Source organism: Sinohyriopsis cumingii, chromosome 1, assembly GCF_028554795.1.
Source record: "Sinohyriopsis cumingii isolate HCF-2022 chromosome 1, ASM2855479v2, whole genome shotgun sequence".
Lineage (NCBI taxonomy): Eukaryota > Metazoa > Mollusca > Bivalvia > Unionida > Unionidae > Sinohyriopsis > Sinohyriopsis cumingii.
Genome location: NC_142961.1, coordinates 181205383 through 181222913, shown reverse-complemented (window position 1 = coordinate 181222913; position 17531 = coordinate 181205383). Strand labels below are relative to the sequence as shown.

Genomic DNA, 17531 nt, shown 5'->3' with positions numbered 1-17531 from the left:
CCGAAGAGTGGGTGACTTATTAACACACCAACAAACACAAAAAATGGAAAAAGTCTTAGCCAGCATTTACTACGATCCCTCCCATCCTGCAGGTTACGCAGGAGTTCAGAAATTGTATCGTGCTGCCAAAACTCGACTGAAAAGTCTCCGTTTACCTCAAGTGCAACGATGGTTACAAGAACAAGCTACCTACACTTTACACAAACCCATTCGACGCAAGTTTGCCAGAAGTCGCACCCGAGTGGAAGGCATCGATCATCAATGGCAAGCCGATTTAGCCGATGTCTCTCATTTGGCCAGCTACAATCGTGGCTACAAATATTTGTTTTGTGTCATCGACGTCTTTTCCAAATTTGCCTGGGTCGTGCCCTTGACTTCCAAATCGAGCAGCGAGTTAGTGCGAGCCCTGCAACGGGTGTTGAAACAAAGCGGTCGTCACCCTCTTCGATGGCAAACGGACAAAGGCACCGAATTTCTGAACCAAGCTTTCCAAAAAGAATTAAAGAAACGTGACATTCATTTTTTTACCACCGAGAATCCCGAAACCAAAGCCAGCATCGTGGAACGTTTTCAACGCACTTTGAAAGAACGCATGTGGAAATATTTTACGCATCACCACACTCTGAAGTACATCGACATCTTACCGCACCTGGTGCAAGCGTACAACCAATCTTACCATCGAAGCATCGGACGTGCCCCGCAAGACGTGACTCCCGAGAACGAAGTGTTGGTGTTTGAGCGCCTGTTTGGTACGTCCCCGACGAGGGCTGTCCCCAAGAAAAGTGAAGACTTGGCCGTAGAAGATTGGGTGCGCATTGGCAAAACCAAACGCACTTTCGACAAAGGTTACTTACCTAACTGGGCGACCGAATTGTTTCGCGTCACTGGACGAGTGCATGGCCGTCATCCTACCGTCTATAAATTGGAAGACATGAACGGAGAAGTGCTCAAAGGAACGTTTTATTTACCCGAGTTACAACGTGTCACCAAAAAAGAAGACGACGTGTACGACATCGAAAGCATTCTCGAACGCAGAACCCGTAAAGTGGGCAATAGACGTGTCAAAGAAGTCAAAGTACGTTGGAAAGGATATCCACCCAGTTTTGATTCTTGGATCGACGCTTCGCAAGTCATCGACTATAAAAAGAAGTGACCATCATGCCTTTTCACACAGACGCAGCTACGTCGACCACTCCTCCTTCACCTAGTTCTTCTGTGCAAGATTTACAAAAACAACCCTTGTGGGTGTGGTGTGGAGAACGTGTGCCTAAAACGCAAATCGTCTTTTTCTGTCAAATCTTCGTGGTGTACTGTGTCATCGGGGCAGCCATTGCCAATCTGAGTTTGCAACAAGGAGACAAACAATTGTGGACCATTTTATTGAGCAGTTGCATCGGTTACCTGCTTCCCAATCCCTCCCTGAAATTCTCTTCCAACGGGAACCACGGGAACCTTGTGTCCAGTGCCAGTGCCAGTCACCACTCCAATAACAACAACAACCCCATTTTGGGCGGAGACACGCCTCTGACGTCCACTAACCCCTCGGACAGCCACAGAACTCTGGAATTATGAGTCACCAAAACCAATTTTACTTAACCTTACCCAGTGACAGTTCCATTGAGGTGTTTCCCCACAACACGTTGTGCTGTTACACGGCTAAATTACCTCAAGCCATCCAGTTAGATCACGAAGCCCACTGGGAAGTGGCTTTAGTAGAAATGATTCACCCTACACAAATCCAAAACATCACTGAAAAGCAAAACTTTTTTGAGGTCGAAATCCTGAACCAACAATTACAAAACTACATGAATGAGATCAACGAGTTTTCAGGGATCACAAGACCAGCCAGCAATCCAGCCTTCATTATCTACACCTTGAAAATTTCAGCAGGGTTTTATTTTAGTGGCCAACATTTGGTGGACACTATTGCGGACAGGTTCGAGTTAGCCTTTGGCAAAGCCCTGAACAAACAAACTAACAAACGTGTCACCCTGACCTACCATAAAGTGGCTCGTCGCTTACTGATGAAATTTCAGGATACCCAAATATTGTCCTTCAGGTTCAATGGTACTTTGTTTGAAATTTTGGGTGGACATGCAGAAATGGTCGCAAACAATTGGAGCCCCAAGATCAACAGTAATATGGATTTTTACAAAGCTTTTGGAAAACCGGTAGAACTGAACCAAGGACTGAATTTGATGTTTGTGTACTCCGATGTGGTGGAGTACAACGTGGTGGGACACACCTCCATACCGTTACTGCGTGTCATTCCTTTCAAAGTGGATAGTACCACAACCAATGACGAGGAAGGTGGAAACACTTATCACGTCCACCGCGAATTTGTACATCCTCATTATTTGCCCGTCAGCAAGTCATATTTGGACACGGTCAACATTGCTATAAAAGGAGATTTGGGACAAAATATTCCATTCACCAAAGGAAAAGTCACGGTGAAACTCCATTTTCGAAAGCGGTTTTCTCACTTTTCGTAAGTCATGTATCCAGTGTACCGAGGGGTTGCTCGACAGCGAGGACACGGTTTAGGAGATATGTTAAAATCGGCCTTTCGTTCGGTGGCACCGGTGTTAAAACCGATGGTGACACGCGGATTGCACGCCTTGAAAGATGCGGCACTGACACAAGGCAAAGGATTTCTCCAAAATGTCATCATCGACAAACAAAACCCCAAAGAAGCTTTCATGAGGGCAGGAAAAAATGTCTTGCTGCAAACGGGTAAAGACCTTTTGGGTCGCCGAGACACACCTATAAATGCCCTGCACGCTACCGAGTCAAGCATTCAGCAAGGACAAGGCAGAAAGAGACGACGAAGAAAACACCCTTTCACCAGACTTCAAGCTAGAAAGGCCCAGAAAAGAAGAACCGTTCGAGACTTAGACGTTTTCGATTATTGAGAAAGAACAGAACAAAATGATGCACCGAAAGTCTTGCGCCTGTTCCAAGACGGAACTGGATCTGTTTGTCATGCCCCCCACCATGATGACGATGCAAGAATCCCAGTGGGTGGAATTTCATCCCGTCTCCTCATTGGCCAATTCCGCTCCCATCGAGTTTGAAATCAAAGGACAACCCGAAGATTACATCGATCTGAATAGCAGTTACTTGTACCTGAAAGTCCAAGTTCTAGATAAGACTGGAAATGATATAGACGGTAATGAGAAAGTAGCTCCCGTCAACAATTTCATGCATTCCTTGTTCAGTGGAGTGGACTTGTACTTGAATAACAAACTGGTCAGTAGCAGCATGAATACTTACCCTTACCGTGCCTACCTGGAAAATCTCTTGACGTATGGAATAGACGCCAAGAACACCCATCTCAATGCCTGCGTGCTGTGGGAACCTGACGAAGCGGGCGAATTTAATGAAACAGGTCTTGAACCTGACCCCAAAACAAAAACAACCACCAATGAGGGATTTGTAGAACGAAGAAAGAGAATCATGGGAGTCAACCAAAGTTTAGAACTGATGGATCGTTTGCATTTGGACATGTGGTTGCAAGAAAAATATTTGCTGAACGGGGTCAATGTCCGCCTGAGACTGAATCGGAGCAGTGCCGCTTTCCATTTGTTGGCTGATACTGATGCTACTAATGGTGGCAATCCCAAAACCAAAATCGAAGAGGCCAGACTCTACGTACGCCGTGTGGAAGTGTTACCTAAAGTAGGAAACGACATCAGTCAGACGTTGAGCAGAACGACCGCCAAGTATCCCATACGACGCGTGGAAGTGAAAACTTTCACTATTCCTAGGGGACAGCGATCCATGATCGAAGATCATCTGTTCCAAGGACAGTTACCCAAACGTTTAATCCTTGGTATGGTCCTGAATTCAGCCTTCAACGGAGCCTTCGCTGAAAATCCTTTCCACTTTCAACACTTTGGCGCATCCAAGATCGAAGTCAGTCGTGATGGCAAGACCTTGTGTACCCGACCTTTCGAACCTGACTTTGAGAAGAAGAATTACTTGAGATCGTACTTGTCCCTGTACGAAGCCACCGGTCAGTTAGGAACCAACACCAGTCACGGCATTACGTACCACGATTATGACGGAGGCTATGCTTTGTGGGCTTTTGATTTCACTCCAGACCAAGGCAGCGACGAGGGACATTTCCACCCTATAAAATCTGGCCAGATTCGTGTGGAAATTCAGTTTGCAAAACGAGTCCCTGATGAAAAGGTGAACGTCATCCTGTATGCAGAATTTGACAATACGATAGAAATCAACAGTTTAAGAGAAGTCATTCTAGACTATTAGAAGCTATGGAAGACTGTTATCCCTCTTTACCTAGTGGAGAAACATTGGACATGGAATGTGAGGAGACTGTGGAAGAAGAAGAAGAAGTGATCATGATGAAGTCAAGATGGCCAGAACAAGAAGCCCATTTAGTCTCCTGTTTTGCCAAACACTTGGTCGAAAAAATGACGGAATTGATCAAGAAAAATTGCTATGGACGTCAAAACGATCATCCCAGTCAAATTCAACACGATAAATGCCTGATGTTAAGTCAAGAAGAAAAATTGGACGAATATCTGGACGAAGCTTGGAGTCTCATCTCGGACAAAGACGTGTTGCAACAGTGGTATAAAGACTTGCGTGAACATTCTTGTCCACCATTAACCACTCAAGAGATCCATCGTATCGAAGCTCTCCTGAATCAGAGTGAGGAGACGAAACGAAGAAACGGTTATTTGTCAGACATTTTCAAGCAAAAAGTCAGGATAGAATTGACGACTTATTATTACCTGTGAAGAAGAAAAAAACAACACACAAAACAATGGATACCTGGGAACTTTATTACCTTTTGAACCACAGTTCGTATACGGCTTCTTGAAATCCTGTTGTCTGTGCTAAAGATGAACTCCCTCATCGCAAACCTAAAGACCATCAAGCTTACGTGATCAACACGGACGACAGTCATCTCCCAGGAACCCACTGGGTAGCCGTTTACTTTTCTCAAGAAGGATGTGTGCAATATTTCGATTCGTACGGATTGCCCCCTTTGGAAGACGATATCATCGACTTTATGAGAAGAAATGCTCAGACCACCCGATTCAATGATGTGAAATTACAAGGCACAGATTCCTTGGTGTGAGGACAGTACTGTGTGTATTTTCTGCATCATCGCAGCCTGGGTTATTCCTTAGAACATTTAGTGACTCATTTTGATCCTCGTTCTTCTACTAGAAACGATGTGAAAGTAGATCGATGGTTTTGTGACCATTATGCTTATCTTTTGTCTCAAGCTAGGAAACGTAGTGTCCATCAATGGCCTAATGACTTCCAACAGTGGAAATCACAATGTCAGTCACAACGTTGTCAGCCCTGTTTAAAGTAGACTGTAAATTGAGAAAAAAAAATGTTTGTGATTTGAAAGAATTGTTTGATGTTATATTGTTGGATTATTGTTAAAAATGTTAGAGTTGTTGTTTAGTGTTAAGTGATTTTTTAATAAAAAATGTTGTGTTTTGAAAAAAAAATGCCTTTGTCTTTTGTTTGGCTATAAGAATGTTGGATTGATGCTCTTTAATTTCTTACTATCCCTCTCATAACACTCATTGAACGTTGCGACTCGAAAACCGTGTGGGGGATGTTTTCCTTCACGTCCGCGCTTTGACTTTAAGAACCGGGGTTGTTTCCAGTCTAACCATCCATTGTCGACTCATCCTCCTACGAAGATGTGCTCCAAACTAGCTAAGCTCAACGAAGCCTACGTGAATTTGCATAGGGTCAGACACAGTCTGATACCGAAGCCAGAAGAAATAGAGAATGTGAGAATGCTAAAAGTTACTGAAGACCTGATAGAAGAGCTCTTCAGAGAAGAAGTGAACAGGGAGAAAGAAGAATGGACAGAGAAGTACAGACTTCAAAGACAGCAGCAACAGCAGCAACAACAACAACAGCAGCAGCAGCAACCTGAAGCTGACAGAGGCTTTGTCGATTGTCGTATCGACACCAAAGAGTTCTTCTTCTCTTTCCGAAGAAGCAGACCTATTGCCAGAAAGTCTATCCTCAGAGGACATCGCATTCTTAGAAACTAAAAAAGATTGCCATAACAAACAAAAAAACAGCCCTTTTCAGGGCTACCCCAATACTCTAGAAAAGAAATAACCATCAATTTGCCAATGTGTGTAGCTAGAGTAGTGTGAATATAAACACTAAGTCTTTTTTAAAAAAAATGTGAGGGTATGTGTTTGTGTGTTTGTAAGTGCTCACGTAAGTTGGTGTGGATAGTAGATTAAAATAATGTTTTTTGGTGTTTGAGGTGTAGATTTGGGGTTAGATTGGATTGATTTGCGTATATGGATAGTCTATTGAAGTGATTAATAACAAAAATTTTAAAATAGTGATGGGTAGCATAAAAAAGCGAGTGAGTGTTTCTTTTAGGTCCGCGCGTTGTTTCTTTGGACATGATCTAGGTAAGATCAATTTTATGTTTTTAGGGGATGTTTTCCTTCACGTCCGTGCTTTCACTATAAATTGAAACTGGTTCGGCAGTCTAGCTACCCTTGTTGATTGATCAACACCAAAAATGAACACGAGACTGGCAAAACTGTTGGAACTTCATGTGCATCTGGAATATGCCAGGCGCATACTAAATGAACTGGCCGCGGAAGCCATTGTGGAAGAGGGAAGGATAAGAGAGGAGGAGGAAAGAAGAAACAAAGAAGAGGAGAGAAGATACAAAGAAGAGGCGGAGAGAAGAAACAAAGAAGAGGAGGAGGAAAAGGAGAGAAGAAGAAATTTCAGAACCCCAGAAACCGAAAATTGGGATTCTGAAGCCACATATCCTGCCTCTGCTCTCTCCCCCAAAAAAGTAAAAAGTAACTGGGGAACAAGATGTGTATGTGGCGTCAGGCCTGGAAGGTGCCACCATTAACCAGGTGTCCATGAAGTTCCAAAAAAAACCCAGCCCTTTTCAGGGCTACACAATACTCAAGAAAAGAAATAACTATCAATTTGCCAGTGTGTGTAGGTAGAGTAGTGTGAATATAAACACTAACTCTTTATTAATAGTGCCAGTGTTTGTGTTTGTAACTGCTCAAGTAAAGTTTGTGTGAATAGTAGTTTCTTTATTGTTTCTTAGCGTATGTGGAGAGTATAGTTTGGGTTTTATTATATGAAATGAGAAAAGTGGGGGATGTTTTCTTTCACGTCCGCGCGTTGTTTGGTCTTGATCTAGGTAAGATCAATTTTATGTTTTAGGGTGATGTTTTCCTTCACGTACGCGCTTTAAGTATAAGAACCCACAGTATTCGTCGTTCAAACCATTCTACAGAGAAGATGGCTTCGAACCACCTAGATAAATTTCAAACATTGCAAGACGTCCTTGACAATTTGGGAATGATAGAACAAATGCTAGTACGACTCAATGAAGACCACTATTATTATAGTCCGCATAGAGTAAAAATGGAAATTAACAATTTAAGAAAAGCAAAGGATATGATAAGTGGTGTGATGAAGGAAATAAAGGAGGAGAAGGAGGATGAAGAGGAAAGGATAAGAATACGAAAATGGAATGAAAAAATTGAAAAAGAAGAAGAAAATAAGAAGAGGAAGAAAGAAGATGAGGAGGAAGAGAAGAAAGAAGAGGAGGAGAAAAAAAAGAAGAGAAAGAGTGTAGGTTAGAAAATAAGAAGTTGGTGGAGAAAAAGAAGAAATTAGAAGCAGAAGAAGAAAAACAAAAGGCCCTTTTCAGGGCCACGCATATTTCTCGAAAAGAGAATGACTTTTCAATTGCCTACCCCTTTTTTAAATTTAAATTTAAATTTTTTTTTTAAAAAAAAACCCATATTAACAAAAAAAATCCCATGTTAAATTCCCCTTGTACGTAAAGTGACCCACGATTTATTCCCATGTTAATTCCCCTTGTACGTAATCTGACCCACGATTTTTCGCCATGTTAAATTTCCATTGTACGTAGTCTGACCCAGGGGTCTCTGTAATGCTAATTTCCATTGTACGTAATGTATCCCTATTCACTACTGACATGTCTAAAAAGTTCTAATTATAGAATATTTTTAATCTATATTTATAAATGTATACTATTTAGACAATTCTACAGATTTAAATGGAAATAAAACTATTTGTCTCAGTTTTTTTATATGCGTTCCACCAATAAATAAGAAGAACTTTTGTCTACTGCAACGCTGTTTCCGTTGGAGGTTATAGTTTTACACTCAGAAAAAAAGAAACAACTCAGACCACAAGATGCAGTATGCTCAGCAAGTATCATTCGGCTAAGAAAGTTGAAGTGAATCCGGTTGTTTGACACTCTGGGTGCGATCGGAACATCACTCGGCTGTTTCTGACAGGTCTTGAAATAACCTAAGAAGTGGTCGTAGGATTACACGTAAATTTGATGTGGTTGGTGATTCGCCTCTGGCGGAGAGCACCACATATGTTAAGACTGCAAAGGAGTGATTATTCCGATTGTGACGTTGTCTCCCTCCGCTGCCTAGCTATTATATATATGTAGGCTACTTTGCGGGGTGTGTGACGGGTACAGTATTCATTTTTATATCTTTTTGTGTAAGGATTAAAAAGACAGTCCACCACAGAAAGTGCTCTTCTAGTTTTAGTTAAAAAAAAAAAAAAAACAAGTCAAAATCCCAATCCTAATAAAGAGGACGTTCATCAAATAACGTCACGTCTTGCCTACACATGTCGTGCATAAGCGTTCACCGTATATTACATTTCTTAAACGTGTTAGTTAAAGCATACGCACGGCGAGTGACATATTTTTATTGTCTATTTTAAATCAATCACTAGCCTAAGATGTTGTTTATAACATATCTTATAAGAACTTAACTCATTTTATATTATCGCATAGTTAAGTACTTTATTACAGTATAACAAACAGTATCTTTCACTTGACGTCAAGATGCAAATAAAATGAACTAATTCATACATATGAATCTGTTTACTTAAATTTGTTTACAACCCAATAAAGAGATAAAAACAGATCTCACCTCTTGAACGAAGTTGTCTTTTCCCAAATGAAAGACGTCTATGGCCAGTGGAACCACCATTTACGTCAATAGCTCACTGCAATGCAAATATCAACACATCTCATTAACGTAATGCATATTTACATGCACACATTTTATTTTCTTGAGCTTAAGGGAGATGGGCCTCTCATGATCAAATGTATTATCCTCGTTAAAAAAGATAATCCTTGTCTGTAATTAATATTAGTAGTAGTGGTATAAATTGCATTACTATTAGAAGTATCATTATTTCAACAAGACACACGGAACAGACCCACCTAGGTAATATATCAATAAACTCTATTCCTTATACATACTTGTCACATAGACGTCAAACTGATAGGTGAACCAATGTTTGTTACACAGCACACCATGTTTGTTATTAAGATTTACGTCATGTACATAGCAACATGTAAAATTTATTTTAGGCCAGGCTGATCTGGGCCGGCATTGAACCCGTTACCCTTGAATTACGGGTCTGACTCACCACCAACAAAAAACTAAGGCCGCTACGGTAAATAATAATAAAATAAACATGACAAATTTATGGCGTACTAAAGTGTGTATTGTGTAATTGTATTAGTTATGGTCTCTACATAAAATTACCTTTCGGATCACCCCACATACATGGATTTAGCTTTTTTCTCTTCCGGGTATTAAATTGCCATAGTAAACTTTGCATGAGTAATGATGGGTAAATCAAGCCTGTTATCAAGTATAGTCTAATGATATATCAGTTTTATAGTTTGATGGATTTTAATGCAAATTCAAGAGAATCTGTAGCGAAATTAGTTACTCTAGTTGTGTTCTGGGTATTTTATTTGAAAATTAAGACTGCTCGAGCTCTGGGTTAAAACGTTTGATACACACTGATGCGCCCATATACAATAATTACCCGAAAGCTTCTCTGTCCTCGATATCACGTTTGAAAAAGATGTAATGGCAAAACTTGGGATGAAATAGCCACAATGAATTCACGCGTAACCTATGTATATACTTACCTGACAAAATACTTGTTTGTAATTCCAACAGAAGTGCCTGAGAACCCACAGGAGCTCGTTACAAAGAAAATCAAGGGATGGGGGTTCTAACCTGTAATAATATAACACACGGGAAGACACCGGTCCGCACCCCTCGGCAGTTCCAACACTGCTATTTTATCCTGATTGCGTCTGCTAATTTCCAACTTAGGCCAGTCGTAATCAAGAATAGTTCAATTTTCAAAACAGCTCGACACACTTCGTTTAATTTGTGATATAATGGAGAAAATGCAATAATTGTTCGCCGATCTTGACGTCTGGACACCTACCCTGCTCACAGCGCAATTTTGCATTCGGACAATCTTGGATTTCACCATTGACCGAAAGGTAAGATCCAAACAAACTCGAGTGTGCAATTCCGCGGTAAATACAAGCAGACGAAATCGAACACAGAAATGGACAATTTTATTGTGTCATGGTAAAATTAGATTATTAGCGTATATACTGCTAATTATCTAAATGTAAAATTGTGTTCAGTATTGTATACACACTCGAGTTTGTTCGGATCTTACCATCCCTTGATTTTCTTTGTAACGAGCCCCTGTGTGAGAACTTACTTCTGGACTGAACATTCACCCAGTGTTTTGAATCAGTGTACTAAGGTCAAAGTCATTATTTGCACAAAGCATTACCGTAACATGTAACATGTTTACAAAAGAAGATGAAACGGCAAAGTCATATTGCAGATTGTTGAGTTTAATTAATAGTGGCGTGCGCACAATTGTGCACGTGCCACTTTGCAGATTTTATATATATATATATATATATATATATATATATATATATATATATATATATATATATATATATATATATATATATATATACGATTTATGAAGTATCGCTTTTCCTGTTTTCATAACAATGTATACAAATGTTGCCAATGTATTGATCCAGCCGTTGCGTTTATCAATAAATCTGAAACGTTTCGAATGTGGGATGAATATAGTAATATTGTGGTCGATAATGCTTTTGATTCTATGGCAACAAACTTATGTAACGGTCTATGAAAGTCCTAAATTAATGAAACGTTCCTTATACATTTCAATACCGTAAATGTACTGGTCCTTCAAGAACCTTTGTAAAGCTGGCGTTGTCAAGAATTAGAATAATTTTTAACAGTTCAAGAATAATATTATAGTCCAAATAATGATCCCTTTCTATTTCCACTGGACAGTCCAAACAAATGTTTTTCTTCTCGAATAATATCCAAGTTCAAAATAAAACACATCTGCAGACAGGAACACTAAAAGTGTGAATGACTCCAAAAATAGGTATGAATCTGATTGCTCAATCTTCTCCTTAGATACACCGTATATTGTGACTGTATTTCACAATAGACCCCATGTGACAGCAAACACTTTTATTTTTACGTCAAATTAATCATATTAACGTTACTTAGCATAACCATGGGAAGCCACATAGTTGTTCTCGAAGCATCAGTCAGTGAGAAACTACGCCATATGCGTCATTTTAAGTCTTATTATTAAGATTATTATTACTAACTGTCAACACAAACGTAAACATCTGTTTATAAATCTAAGTAATATTATACTCAAGTCACGTAGGCCAGACTGAAATAAATATATTCTGTACACATTAGAAACATTACAGCCATGAATAAAAATTATAAAATTTAGATAAAAGCATGTACTAGGAGCTACAAAAAAATAAAGATATATATAACATATTGACATGCAAGTAAAAAGTGATAATGAGCTTCGATTTGATTTTTATTACAAAACTTACAGATTCTCTGATTTCTATATGTGTTTTCAATCTTCCTACTCATTTCACTGACATCTCACCTCTGTCCATGTGGGTTCGAGTCGCATCACGGCCAGTTCGGGTATGTGAGAATACTTACAAGAATTTTCGCCAGGGTCGGTGGTTCTTCTCGGGGTTTTCCCGATTTCTTTCTCCATCAAATGTACAGGCTGCCAATTATAGCCTATCGTGTGTTGAAAAATGGTGTTTATACCCACACAACGAAACTAGTTTCAAGTTGTTGAGATACACGTCTAAATCTGTCCATCGTCCGTCTTTATTTTACCAATGGAATAAAGCTAAATATGTTTCAAACCTTTCACATTCTGATGGAAATGGTAAGCCAGACAAACATGTTGTAATGTATTGATCGCTACTCTCTAGCAAATTTACCCCATAAGTAGTCTGTCTCTCCCAAAGTTTTGGAAAACCTCGATCAAAAGTTAACCTTTGAGATTGCGCAACCATCTTGCAATTTTGTTGATAATTAGAATCTAAGGCTGTTTGGAGAATTTATAATTCTTTACAACCTTATCACTTTTAAATGATCACGTCCAAGATTACCATACATGGCTACAATAATGTCTGCGGTTGTACACCAAAAATGTTTTGAAGAAATTTCAAATTGACATTTTCTGCATATTTTGCAAATTGAAAATCCTATATGTCTCAGCCAGATTTAAATATTCGCAAAACCATTAAGTAAAGTAAATCAAATTCTTGCTAAGTTTTCATACTTACCTTATCAAATAATTTATAGCGTATACAATTGCTGTTGTGGCTTGGTTTTTGTTTTAACATTCGTTGTTCTTGATTTCTGCGCATTTAGATCTATCGAAATAAAACTTATGTCTAATCTTATATCCATTCTTAGTCAGATCCCCTGTCGTACATTATTTGACCATGACCTTCAATAACAGCTGGTGAAACATATAGAAGTAAAACTGCAGTCATTTAATAATGTAGAGTGATTCGTAAAACCTGCCATTGTATTTCTTTTGCTGCAAAGGTGAATACTGGAGTGTGCAATCAGAATTAAACTCTCAATTTTAAAATGACCTGTAAATTGAAAATGTTATAAATCCATAAATTAAACATGATAAAAGTATGACTAAGGTGTCGTTTGAACCAAACGTAAATCAACTGACTACCCAGTTTACATCAATCTCCAGCCTCATCCATGACAGAAATTCAAAACTTCTGATTTTGAGAACGATACTGAAAAGCTCGAGTCTACGTGAAACTGAGTTCCCCATAATCCGACCGTTACAAATCTGTGGTTTGAGATGTTCTTAAGTCAGATTTGGCCGGTGAAAAAGTGGGAGCTCAACGCTAACGTTCGCCCCAGTACTGTCGCCATCGAGTCAAATGCACAGACTGATTTTCGGTCAGGAAAACATCATTACTCCATAAGCTTTAATTACATTGTAATCCTGCTTAAAACAGGACATTTGCATAATTCGGAAATGTGAATTTGTTGAAGAAGCCCTTACCATTGTAACGGGGATTCAAAGGATACGGAAAAGAATCAGTACTACTATACTGACATGTAGAAATATAAATATGTCATTTACATGGCACATGAGATGGAATGGACGTACAGTCCATTCCTTATGATATCAAACGGCAAAATGCATTACAAAACTGTTTTTAATTACAACTTTAAGATGTATCTAAACGATGTATGAAATATTAAATGGAGAAATGAATGAATAAAATTTATTGTCATTTGGAAAACGAAAAGTAAAAGCTTCGCTTTAATTAATTTTGGTATTATTCCGAGTTATACAAAGCTTGTCTAAATACGATATTAAGAAGGAATAGGAGTTATGAAAAATGATATCGATCATGAACAAATTTATAACAATAAAACTTAAACAAAGTGTAGAATCAATAAATTATAGAATGAATTAATAAATTTACGACTGTAGACGAAGACAGCACAGACTGACAACTTTATGACTATTACAACGCATTAAGTGCAATCAATATTTGCAAGCAAACCTTTAAAAAAGACAATAACTTCATTTAACAATAAAAAGGACGTTTTCTGCCTCTGAAAAGCAGAAATTAATTTGAGCAAGATGTCGAGTTAAAAATCATTATATAATAATTCCAGTATGCCCATCATAAAAGGTTGTAAGACTGAGACGAAGTGTCGAGTAAAGAATGACTATTACGGTTTTATTCCTGTAAAATTATTTTGAAAATGCCTAACCTATAACAAATGAAAAAAAGGGTAGGAGATAAAGGTATGAAAAATTACACATTTCTAGCAGTTCATTTCACTTATTAAAATGATTTAATTTTTTCCCAGATTGGAACAAAAAGAACTAGGTACTCAATTTGTCATCTTCACTTACCCAACGTTGACAAGTTCTGTTTCTTCCAAGATACGTCAGGCTTTGTTTACTTGATGTATTACATGTTAATTTATTTTACTGGCAAGACAGTTCGAAATGCAATAACAGCTCATACACTCTGGTATAAATGTCAAATAACTGACGAATCTAGCCTTTCTTTAGAGGGAATAATTTTTGCTTTATCCAGTGCATTAGAAATCGTCATGTTTACTTACCTTCCGCCTATACGATACATGCCTTAAATTTTGTTGGTTTAAACATTTTTTATTGCCACAAAAGACTATAACTTGGGCATAAATCTTAACATCTTAAATTAGCCCTCTTCCTACATGATGCAGGTATTACAACATATTCAACATGACAACATAAACAAGAATAATGATCACACACACACACACACACACATTAATCACGATTTGAGTAAGTTATCGAAATAGTCCAGTCGCGGTTATATTTTTGCATAAATGATGCAAAATTCTGTATTTTTCATTTGCATCGCCCTTTCCGCAACAGAGTAAATATAAGATGCATATATTATTGAAAGCGCTTTCTCTACTGTACTTGGGACAGAACATGAAAAAGTGCATGGTGGTTTCGATCCCACCGCATAAACAAAAAGGAGTATCAGCATGTTGAACACGGTAAAGATCAGCTTTTATTGAACTTACATTGTATCGTTATCTAGTATGGATAATATTCAGTGTGCGATTAATAAAACTTGGCGTTTTGCTACATACAAGTTTTGGACATAAACGCTTTTTGAAAGTACTGTAAGACATACTATACTGAATATCTTAGTGGAGATTGTTCCACAAAGACACCGTTGAAAGTTTAAAAGATGACTTGGTATAATTTAGCCTGAAACTGCAAATGACCATATTGTTTGAACGTCGAAGGTTATAATTTGTTCGGGCACGGGGGGGGGGGGAGTAATTCAAAAATATAATATGGAGTATGTCTCATTTTAATGTTGTAGAGTGTTAGTAATGTTTGTCTTTTTCTTCTAGACTACATACTTTCTACCTTGTTTCCAGGGTGGTTTCCAGCTAGCTGTCGAGCACTTGTTTATATGCTGTTCATTTGTTGCATTTACTACTGATCTCTTCCAACCGACAAGCATAAAATTTTGTTTTTAATTTAAATGTCAGTTTTATTTTATTTTCAGAGTATTTCATAACATCGAGTGGTTTTCTTTGTCTTAGTCCCTGTGATATTTAAGAACTCAGTCCATTCTTTGCTCCAAGTCATTTTTATTGTATGTACGTTTATACAATTATATACGGTGTGACAAAACCAGGACAAAACAAAGTAAAGCCCATATGGTATAACGGTACCAATTGCGCAAGTCCAGGTGGGCGGAGCTTAAGGTGTATGGAACATTGCATTCAGAATTAAAGAACAACACTAGCTGTGATTGGTGCATTATGTAAGAATTGTACTTTCTGTTTGGCTTAAAAAAGTTGAGCCTCTTGGCAACATGTGAGTTTGTGTTAATTTCTATCTAGATCATATTTTGTATTTTTTATGATTTTTTTAAAATATGGTACACATGGTTGAAAATGTGCTTGTTGTGACTAGATAACTCTTACCCCTGTCTAGTTCCAGTAGAGTTATCTCTCTTAAATGCATTGGAGTACCTGGTTATGTCATTGTCAAATTGACAATCTAGCATTGTTCTATATGACAGTGTGTGACATGCATGCCCAAGTAGGACAGAAAGTATATTTATTTCACAAAACATTAGCATTGAGGTATATGGAAAAACAATTGGTACCGTGATACCATATAGAAGCAATTGATGGGAGAGAACCACGCAGTCTAATAGAACGATCTAATTTAACTCTGGTTGAGTTACACCCCTTTAAGATCTGTGGGGGAAAAAATTGAAATATTGTACAATTTGAAACTTTAAGGAAGTGAAAAAAATACTCATGTAATGCACATTTACTGTTTTATTTAAAATTTCCTGTTTATTTTCTCTCTCTCTCTCTCTCTCTCTCTCTCTCTGTTTGTGAAATAAAATATCCTCGCACTTACTGATATTATGTTAGAGGAGAGGACTGAATAGTAGTCTTGAGAGTGAGGGTATTCATTTTCTCTTGAACAGTCACACTGCATAAACATTTTTTCAACAGGATATGCTTACAGACCAAGGTCTCAGGCCACGTCTAGCCTTTCTCTATAATTTCCCACTTTCAAGACCACCGAAGACTCGCAGGCGTCCATTTTACAAACGGCGCGCATTGCTCCCATCGTCACTATTGTTACAACTCGAGGGTTCAAATATATATTAAGGAATAAGTAAAACCATGTAGTTTTGTAAAATTCTAAATATTAATTTCTTTCCCTAAAACACCCATCCACCCAAAAAGAACCAACAAAAAACAAACATAACTTACAGTAACGGTATAAATTAATATTTCATAAATAGTTCAACCAATTCCAATAAATCCGATGTAATCTGATTACGCTTAAAAGGTATTCGAATGGTAACTTTAATGTACGGATGTCTCAAAAGTCAAATGTCACTGTCTTAAGTCTAAATGTCTTTAAGTGAATTTATTTTAAATCCAAATAATCCAAATAGTCTATGAATACTGTTATATCAATATCCAAATGTCCTTTGAATAAACTCATTAGTCCAGTATGGCTGTTATATAGGTATCCAAATGGCCATTAAAATTAGTGTTCTAAGTACGGAGAAAAAAAAGCTCGACCGGCAAAAATCTAAAGCGTGCAACTATCTTGAATGGTAATGCTGTATGTGACATCTATAACAGTGCAAACTACCGCTACAGCGGGCCGGCAGTCAAGCTTATCTTGAACAACTGTTACTCCTTGCCAAAGCCTTCAATATGAGGTGATGCAGAGTTCAGTACTACGATTGCTCTATCTGGGACATAATTCAGAGGAATACGAAATCCGCGCCAAAGCCAGTTTAGTTTCTTGTCGGTGAAGACTGCAAAAACTGAGCCCTAAGTTTGCAGAGCGGTTTGTGCAAATTATCTAGGCTTACAGCAAAGACACTTATGAAGGGGAAGAGGTAGCCGCCAAAGTCTTTAACGAGGCCTTGACTGCTGCTAATATTGCCTAAGAGAGAAACGGCTAGAAACCAGCCCACGAGGCTATGTTGGAGGACATCCAGCGGGCATGGGTCGAATTTGGACATGGTGTTCTCTGGAACAACGTAATTACCTTTAATGTGACTGAGATTATGAAACTTGATATGACCGCCTGCTGCCCAGGCAAGTTTTGGGGCATGGGAGAGTGTGTCCCAAACTTTGAAAGGTTGGCTATTCGTGCGACGAGATTACCCATGGGGATATTAACGGGTCACTCACGCAAGACCTGCAGTC

At 38.4% G+C, this 17531-nt stretch overlaps 1 protein-coding gene across 2 annotated transcripts in view; it reads right to left on the bottom strand.

Moving 5' to 3' along the window:
* The window catches only part of LOC149808493 (toll-like receptor 1), a 53936-nt gene extending 43384 nt beyond the window's left edge, over window positions 1-10552 (bottom strand). Inside the window, exons 1-2 of one of the 2 annotated variants that reach the window (XM_089978080.1) lie at window positions 10007-10552; window positions 8988-9063 (exon numbers count right to left, since the gene is read on the bottom strand). In XM_089978080.1, coding sequence (XP_089834206.1) covers window positions 8988-9047 — 60 coding nt within the window. In that variant the 5' untranslated portion in view covers window positions 9048-9063; window positions 10007-10552. The remainder of the gene's footprint in view (window positions 1-8987; window positions 9064-10006) is intronic. The other variant, XM_089978086.1, reaches the window with a different exon arrangement.
* Window positions 10553-17531: the final 6979 nt, after the last annotated feature.